Below are 9,450 nucleotides of genomic sequence, written 5' to 3'. Positions count from 1 at the left end.
ACTACTTATAAATGTTTAAATTAGTGGTTACCCATGCGCCCTCTTTTAAATAGACATGTATTTATTTAATTTAAGAAGTACCCCTTTCATACGATCGAGGACACCTGCATACGAAATTTTAAAATTTAATTTTTCTTAATAAATATGAAATCAAAAACCTACCCAGTTGAATTTTATAAACCCCTTTACTGCTGAAATCGGCTTTAAGTTCTTATAACGATTCATTTTAAAATTCTGATGTTATTTTTGGACTTAGATTTTTGCAACACCCTTATTATATTTTCATGCAAATTTCGTTACTTCTTGTTCTTATTATCCTGTCGAGGACAAATCAACAAAGTTCATAGACGTCATAATGCGTAAGCAAACGTGGCGTAGGATACTTTACGTTAGCGTAGTTATGTTTCTACCTTTACAAACATAGCGCCACAATACTCTGCCTAAAGGTGAGTATAGACTACAACATTTTGTTGTGCATTTCTGTGTAATGTAAAGTTCTTACAAATGGTACATAACAGGCAAAAGCATAATTAAAAGTTCGTAAAAGGATGATACACTAGAACATCAGAGAGCTGCTCGTTGTTCTGTTACAAGTAAATGTTGTAGTCTACACTCACCTTTACATAAATACTTATGATAATGAATTAGAGGTTTAGGAATGAAACACATTATAATTATTACATTCATAGAATGGTTTATTCAGATTGTCATGTGAGCAATCTCATAAAAACATTACAAAATTCATTTATGTATATCTCATATTATTAAGTATTTGCAAACCGCATTGTAGAAGATTCGATACAAAACATGAATCTTCTCTCACAACAAATAAGGCTAACAATGCAGAATGCAAACTTTTGTTTATTATACTGTACATATTAGTTATTAATAGTTATATTTACTATAATAAAATTATAATATTATCTACTGAATGGCCACGGCTACTACTGGCAGTTATATTTACAAAAATAGAAAAATATCACAAATTTGAGTAATATAAAACATTGCAAAATTATGCATATTCCAGTATCGATTTTCGATGCGATTGTTATTATAAGTATTTAATTTGACTAGGGCCATAATAGGTAACATGCGCAAGGCTACGTTTTTATATAAAATAAAAATATATAGAAATAATATAATATACAATATGGCACTACGTTAACTTACAGAAATAAGTGCCTCAATTTTAAAAGCATAAGAAGGCAGTGATAAAATTATGATAATCATTTATAACATTCATAGGAAAACGTACTGTAAAATATATGAAGCAAGGGATAAGCTACCGAATTATAGAAACATTTTAGATCTTACAATTACTTCTGTTCTGTTTTTAAATCGAGACTAAAAAAACAAAGATTCAGTTTCACTGGTAAAAATATATCACATCCCTTATATTAACTGGGTATAAAACTCAACATTCTAACAAGGACTTTGCTTTTGAACATTCGCTCTTACTTGTATAGTTTTATGGCTTAGTGTCCTATTCTTTTTGTAGGTGTATACGGACAGTGTGACCGCTACTAACATGAATAGGGCTGATCCTAGGGATACGTAAAGGATGGTGGAAGAGCTACCGAGTTGGGCGAGGTACTCATTGGCTTGGCTGACATCTCTCACTTTCCTAGATCTCGGCTGAGTCCTTGAGAAGTCAAAGTTATCTGAAAAAAAACATTGGTTGCATTAATAATAATAAGACGGTATTATAGTATCTATTAAGAAATTCATTTCATATCAAAACTAGGAAGGTTTTTGCCAAAAAATTATGAATATCTGTAAGAAAATAAATAATTCAACTCACCGATTTGTGATTGAGATTCATCATAGTAGTCAAAGTTTTTAGTGACTAGTTTGCCACTCCTTTGTGGTTGGACCTCATTTTCTTCGGGGAAAGGAGGAAGGTAAGTGGAGGGCGGGTTGGTACTGCTAGGGGCGAAAGGTTGAGGGCATTTAGGGTCCTTGGAACCAGGGTAACATGAACTTGGAGTAGGTGAGGGTTGAGGACATCTGGGGTCTGGAGACCCTGGGTAGCAATTAGGTCCTTGAGGGGTAGTAGGCTTGGGGCATCTAGGGTCGGTTGATCCAGGGAAGCATCTAAGTTCGGGGGTGGTAGGTTTAGGGCATCTAGGGTCTTGGCTGCCTGGGAAACACCGTGGTGGCTCGGGAGTGGTGGGTTTAGGGCACCTAGGGTCGGACGACCCAGGGAAGCAACGTGGTGGTTCCGGAGTAGTGGGTTTAGGGCATCGAGGGTCTTGGCTTCCGGGGAAGCATCTAGGGGCTTCAGGTGTGGTAGGTTTTGGGCACCGTGGGTCATTTGATCCAGGGAAACACCTAGGAGGTTCTGGCGTCGTAGGTTTAGGACATCTGGGGTCTTGGCTGCCTGGGAAGCACCTTGGTGGTTCAGGAGTAGTCGGTTTAGGACACCTAGGGTCAGTGGAACCAGGATAGCACCTTGGTGGAGATGGCGTGGTGGCTGCTGTAGTAGGTGGCAGGTAAGTGGGAGGATTTAATGTTGTTGGTCGTGGAGGTTGAGGACAAGCTGGGTCTGGTGATCCAGGGTAACATCTGGGTACCTGAGTGGTGGGTTTAGGGCACCTAGGATCTTGACTACCAGGGAAACATCTTGGACGCTGTGGGGTCGTTGGTTTGGGACATCTTGGGTCATTCGATCCAGGGAAACATCTCGGGGGTTCAGGGGTGGTTGGTTTAGGACATCTGGGGTCTTGACTACCTGGGAAACACCTGGGCGGCTCAGGAGTTGTAGGCTTAGGGCATCTAGGATCAGAAGATCCAGGGTAGCACCTAGGTGGTGAAGGAGTGGTCACGGCAGTTGTTGGTGGCAAATATGTAGGTGGGTTCAGTGTAGTAGGACGAGGTGGTTGAGGACAAGCTGGGTCAGGAGACCCAGGGTAGCATCTCGGAACTTGAGTCGTTGGTTTCGGGCACCTAGGATCAGATGATCCGGGGTAGCACCTTGGTGGTTGAGGAGTAGTGGGTTTAGGGCATCTAGGGTCATTTGATCCAGGGAAGCACTTCGGAGGTGCAGGCGTCGTAGGTTTAGGACATCTAGGGTCTTGGCTACCTGGGAAACACCTAGGGGGCTCAGGAGTAGTAGGCTTAGGACATCTAGGGTCTTGGCTACCTGGGAAACACCTAGGGGGCTCAGGAGTAGTAGGCTTAGGACATCTAGGGTCTTGACTACCAGGGAAACACCTTGGTGGAGCCGGTGTGGTTGGTTTAGGACACCTGGGGTCTTGACTACTTGGGAAACACCTGGGTGGCTCAGGAGTTGTAGGCTTAGGGCATCTAGGATCAGAAGATCCAGGGTAGCATCTAGGCGGTGAAGGTGTGGTGACTGCTGTGGTAGGTGGTAAGTATGTCGGGGGGTTCAGAGTTGTTGGTCGCGGGGGTTGTGGACATCTTGGGTCGGGAGACCCTGGGTAACAGACCTGTTTGGTCGTTGTCGGGGGTGCAGGAGTTGGGCATCTAGGGTCATTAGAGCCAGGGTAGCACTTGAACTGAGCCTCAGTCGTTGGGCATCTCGGGTCAGTTGACCCAGGGTAGCATCGGAGTGGAGCAGGGGTGGTAGGGCGAGGACACCTAGGATCTGTGTTGCCAGGATAGCAATTGGGTGCAGCTGGCGTCGTTGGCTTAGGACATCTAGGATCATTAGATCCAGGGAAGCATCGTGGGGGAGCCGGTGTGGTTGGTTTAGGACACCTAGGATCTTGACTACCCGGGAAACACCTTGGTGGTTCAGGAGTAGTTGGTTTAGGGCATCTAGGGTCGTTACTACCTGGATAACACCTTGGGGCAGCAGGAGTAGTTATAGCTGTCGTGGGTGGGCTTTGAGTTGTAGGACGAGTGGGCTGAGGACAACGAGGATCAGTTGAACCTGGGTAGCATCTAGGTGCTTCAGGTGTTGTAGGCTTGGGGCATCTAGGATCTTGGCTGCCAGGGAAGCATCTAGGGGGTTGAGGGGTAGTGGGTTTCGGACATCTGGGGTCGGTTGAGCCTGGATAGCATCTAGGTGCTGATGGTGTTGTGGGTTCAGGAGGTAGGTAAGTTGGTGCGTTGGTCGACGGGCGAGTTGGCTGAGGGCATCGAGGATCGTTTGATCCTGGATAGCACCTTGGGGCCGCTGGTGTGGTAGGCTTAGGGCATCTTGGGTCAGTTGCACCAGGGTAGCAGTTAGGTGCAGCTGGTGTTGTTGGTTTGGGACACCTAGGATCTGAAGATCCTGGGTAGCAACGTGGAGCGGCAGGAGTCGTAGGCTTGGGGCATCTAGGGTCCTGACTACTGGGGAAACATCTTGGTGGTTCTGGAGTTGTGGGTTTAGGGCACCTTGGGTCATTGCTGCCTGGGAAACATTTTGGAGGAGCTGGGGTTGTAGGTTTAGGACATCTCGGGTCAGAAGATCCGGGGAAGCATCGAGGTGGCTCTGGAGTAGTTGGCTTAGGGCACCGAGGGTCTTGACTACCAGGGAAGCATCTTGGAGGTGCAGGTGTGGTTGGCTTCGGACACCTAGGGTCAGTGCTACCAGGGAAACAACGTGGTGGCTCTGGAGTAGTTGGCTTAGGGCATCGAGGATCATTAGATCCAGGGAAACATCTAGGAGCAGCCGGCGTCGTAGGCACAGGTGGTAAATAAGTGGGAGCATTTGTTGTTGGCCTAGTTGGCTGTGGGCACCTAGGGTCATTAGATCCAGGGTAACAGCGGGGTGCAGCCGGTGTGGTAGGCTGGGGGCACCTAGGGTCTTGACTGCCAGGGAAACAGCGAGGACCTTCAGGAGTCGTTGGCTTAGGGCATCTTGGGTCATTAGATCCAGGGAAACATCTGGGTGGGGCAGGAGTGGTAGGTTTAGGACACCTGGGATCTGTTGCACCAGGGTAACAGTTTGGTGCAGCTGGTGTCGTTGGCTTGGGACATCTGGGATCAGTAGATCCGGGGAAGCACCTGGGTGGGGCAGGTGTGGTCGGTTTAGGACATCTTGGATCGGTTGATCCCGGATAGCATTTAGGTGGAGCGGGAGTTGTAGGCTTGGGGCACCTAGGGTCTTGGCTGCCAGGGAAACACCTTGGTGGCTCTGGCGTGGTTGGTTTAGGACACCTAGGGTCATTGGAGCCTGGATAGCATCGAGGAGCCTCGGGAGTGGTCGGCGCTGCAGTAGTAGGAGGCAAATAAGTAGGTGCATTTGTAGTGGGCCTAGTTGGCTGCGGGCATCTGGGGTCATTTGATCCCGGGTAGCAGCGAGGCTGAGCAGGGGTAGTAGGCTTAGGGCATCTAGGATCTGTGGACCCTGGGAAACATTTTGGCGGTGCTGGGGTGGTAGGTTTAGGGCATCGCGGATCAGTAGATCCTGGATAGCAATTTGGTGCAGCCGGAGTGGTTGGCTTAGGACAGCGGGGGTCAGTTGACCCTGGGAAACACCTAGGCGGGGCGGGTGTAGTGGGTTTTGGGCACCTAGGATCAGTAGACCCTGGGAAGCAACGTGGTGGTTCTGGCGTAGTTGGCTTAGGGCAGCGAGGGTCTTGGCTACCAGGGAAGCACCTTGGAGGTGCAGGTGTGGTTGGCTTAGGACACCTAGGGTCAGTGCTACCAGGGAAACACCGCGGTGGCTCTGGAGTTGTTGGTTTAGGACACCTAGGGTCATTCGATCCCGGATAACATCTAGGAGCAGGTGGTGTTGTAGGTTTAGCAGTAGTGGGTGGTAAGTATGTTGGAGCGTTAGTTGTGGGCCTCGTTGGTTGAGGACACCTGGGGTCATTGCTGCCGGGATAGCATGCAGGCTGCGCTGGAGTCGTGGGTTTTGGACACCTTGGGTCTGAAGAACCAGGGAAACATCTAGGTGCGGCAGGCGTTGTAGGTTTAGGACACCTTGGATCTGTAGATCCAGGGTAACAGTTCGGTGGAGCAGGGGTAGTAGGTTTGGGACATCTCGGGTCTGTGCTACCGGGGAAGCACCTAGGAGGTTCCGGTGTTGTAGGCTTAGGGCATCTAGGATCGGTTGATCCTGGGAAGCACCTAGGAGGCTCGGGAGTCGTAGGTTTAGGGCACCTTGGGTCTGAGCTTCCAGGGAAACAGCGGGGTGGGGCTGGCGTAGTTGGTTTAGGGCACCGAGGGTCGGTGGAGCCTGGGAAGCAACGGGGTGGAGCTGGAGTAGTCTGAGGACACCTCACGTCTGTGTTGCCAGGGTAACACCTTGGTGGGGCCGGCGTGGTAGGTGCGGGTGGTAAGTACGTTGGGGCGTTAGTCGTTGGTTTAGGACAACGCGGGTCAGTTGAACCAGGGTAGCAGTTAGGAGCAGCTGGGGTAGTAGGCTTAGGACATCTGGGGTCATTGGATCCTGGGAAACACCTAGGTGGAGCAGGAGTGGTAGGTTTAGGACATCTAGGGTCTGTCGATCCTTGGTAGCAGTTTGGTGGCGCCGGAGTGGTAGGTTTAGGGCATCGCGGGTCATTACTTCCAGGGAAGCATCTGGGAGGGGCAGGTGTGGTTGGTTTAGGACAACGAGGATCAGTTGCTCCTGGATAGCAGTTAGGTGGTGCTGGCGTAGTAGGTTTAGGACACCTAGGATCTTGGCTACCAGGGAAGCACCTGGGAGGTTCGGGAGTTGTAGGCTTAGGGCACCTTGGGTCAGAACTTCCAGGGAAACAGCGGGGTGGCGTTGGTGTAGTCGGAGCAGCCGTTGTTGGGGGCAAGTAAGTGGGTCCATTTGTTGTTGGCCTAGTAGGCTGAGGACATCTGGGGTCATTAGAACCAGGGAAACATCTCGGGGCGGCAGGAGTTGTCGGTTTGGGACATCTTGGGTCTGTGCTTCCAGGGAAGCACCTTGGAGGCTCAGGTGTTGTAGGTTTTGGGCAACGGGGGTCAGTCGATCCGGGGTAGCAGTTCGGTGCTGCGGGCGTGGTAGGTTTAGGGCACCTGGGGTCGGTAGATCCTGGGAAACACCTCGGTGGGGCAGGTGTGGTTGGCTTGGGGCAACGGGTATCTGTGGACCCTGGGAAGCATCTAGGCGCTTCAGGGGTCGTTGGTTTAGGACAACGCGGGTCGGTGGAGCCAGGGAAGCACCGAGGAGGTTCTGGGGTGGTAGGCTTCGGACAACGGGGATCTTGGCTACCAGGGAAACACCTTGGTGCGGCCGGTGTAGTCGGCTTAGGACAACGAGGGTCAGTTGATCCAGGGAAGCATCTTGGTGGTTCAGGAGTGGTGGGTCTGGGACACCTAGGGTCATTCGATCCTATATAACATTTAGGGGCTTCAGGAGTCGTAGGTGCGGGTGTAGTAGGAGGCAGATAAGTAGGAGCGTTTGTAGTTGGGCGAGTAGGCTGTGGACATCTTGGATCGTTTGATCCTGGGAAACAACGCGGCTGTGCGGGAGTAGTGGGTTTTGGACATCTGGGATCAGTTGACCCAGGGAAGCAACGCGGTGGGGCAGGTGTTGTGGGTTTTGGGCACCGGGGGTCTGTTGCACCAGGGTAACAGTTGGGTAGCGCTGGTGTAGTTGGTGGCTTCGGGCATCTCGGGTCATTGGATCCTGGGAAGCATCGTGGAGGTTCCGGTGTTGTTGGTTTCGGGCATCTAGGATCATTTGATCCTGGATAACATTTAGGTGCCTCAGGGGTGGTTGGTTTAGGACACCTAGGGTCAGTAGATCCAGGGAAACATCTAGGTGGTGCAGGAGTTGTAGGCTTCGGACATCTGGGGTCAGTTGATCCAGGGAAGCATCTGGGAGGTTCAGGGGTAGTGGGCTTGGGACACCTTGGGTCCTGACTTCCCGGGAAACACCTGGGTGGTTCGGGAGTTGTTGGTTTCGGACATCTGGGATCGTTTGAACCAGGGAAACATCTTGGCGCGGCTGGCGTGGTCTGTACCGGTGGCAGATATGTAGGTGCGTTAGTTGTTGGTCGAGTTGGTTGAGGACATCTGGGATCATTTGAGCCAGGGAAACAGCGAGGTGGGGCTGGTGTAGTAGGCTGAGGGCACCTAGGGTCAGTTGATCCTGGGAAACACCTTGGCGGTGCAGGAGTTGTTGGCGGTTTGGGGCATCGCGGGTCATTGGATCCGGGGAAGCACCTTGGAGCTTCAGGCGTGGTTGGTTTGGGACACCTAGGATCTTGGCTACCCGGGAAACACCTGGGAGGTTCAGGTGTATTGGGCTTCGGACATCTAGGATCAGTAGCTCCTGGGTAGCAGTTTGGCGGTGCCGGTGTGGTAGGCTTAGGGCACCTCGGGTCAGTACTTCCTGGGAAGCATCGAGGCGGTTCTGGAGTTGTTGGTTTTGGACACCTAGGATCAGTGGATCCAGGGAAACACCTTGGCGGTGCAGGTGTAGTTGGCTGCGGACACCTAGGGTCGTTGGACCCAGGGTAGCATCGTGGTGCTTCTGGCGTCGTTGGAGCGGCCGTCGTGGGTGGTAAGTAAGTGGGCGCATTTGTGGTAGGCCGAGTTGTCTGAGGACATCTCGGATCATTTGAGCCTGGGTAGCAACGAGGTTGAGGAGGGCTGGTTGGCTGTGGGCACCGTGGGTCAGTAGATCCTGGGTAACAACGCGGTGGAGCAGGCGTTGTAGGTTTCGGACACCTTGGGTCCTGACTTCCCGGGAAACACTTGGGTGGTTCGGGAGTTGTCGGTTTCGGACATCTGGGGTCGCTAGACCCAGGGTAGCAGTTAGGTGTAGCGGGGGTAGTCGGCTTGGGGCACCGGGGGTCGGTCGCACCAGGGTAGCAGTTGGGTGCTGCTGGTGTGGTTGGCTTGGGGCATCTTGGATCAGTGCTGCCCGGGAAGCAGCGAGGAGGTTCCGGGGTCGTGGGCCGAGGGCACCTAGGGTCAGTAGATCCAGGGTAACAGCTTGGTGGTGCTGGCGTGGTTGGCTTCGGGCAGCGAGGGTCGTTAGAGCCGGGGTAACAACGAGGGGCAGCAGGCGTGGTAGGTTGTGGGCATCTTGGATCCGTGCTTCCTGGGTAGCACCTCGGAGGCTCAGGGGTAGTAGGCTTAGGGCACCTCGGGTCAGACGAGCCAGGGTAGCACCTTGGCGCCTCCGGTGTAGTTGGTACAGCCGTTGGTGGCAAGTAAGTGGGAGCATTCGTAGTGGGTCGTGGACACCTAGGGTCGGTTGAGCCCTCATAACAGTTAGGTTCACTAACGGTTGGAGGTTTCGGGCATCTAGGGTCTGAGCTTCCTGGGTAGCAGTTGAGTGCTGGAGTTGTTATGGTGGGTGGTTTGGGGCACCTAGGGTCGGTTGAGCCGGGGTAGCAGTTGGGCTGGTCGGGTACGATCCTTGGGCACCTAGGGTCGGTAGATCCTGGGTAACATTGCACTTGAGGAGGAGCAGTGACAGTCTGGCAGGCGGGGTCCCGGGAGCCGGGGTAGCATTGCTGCTGCGGTCTGAATGTTGATGAGATTTCAGTGATTTCTCCACAACTTGAGTCGCAGTTGCTTGTGCATAGC

At 51.8% G+C, this 9,450-nt stretch overlaps 1 protein-coding gene across 1 annotated transcript in view; it reads right to left on the bottom strand.

Moving 5' to 3' along the window:
* Positions 1-671: 671 nt before the first annotated feature.
* Positions 672-9,450, bottom strand: part of LOC105398193 (mucin-2) — a 62,698-nt gene continuing 53,919 nt past the window's right edge. Inside the window, exons 8-9 of the mRNA XM_048625473.1 lie at positions 1,802-9,449; positions 672-1,661 (exon numbers count right to left, since the gene is read on the bottom strand). Of these exons, the coding sequence (XP_048481430.1) occupies positions 1,423-1,661; positions 1,802-9,449 (7,887 nt within the window). The 3' untranslated portion in view covers positions 672-1,422. The remainder of the gene's footprint in view (positions 1,662-1,801; position 9,450) is intronic.

This window comes from Plutella xylostella, chromosome 14 (assembly GCF_932276165.1).
Source record: "Plutella xylostella chromosome 14, ilPluXylo3.1, whole genome shotgun sequence".
NCBI classification, from domain to species: Eukaryota; Metazoa; Arthropoda; class Insecta; order Lepidoptera; family Plutellidae; genus Plutella; species Plutella xylostella.
The sequence above is the reverse complement of the archived record's forward strand: the minus strand, read 5'-3'. Positions and strand labels throughout refer to the sequence as shown.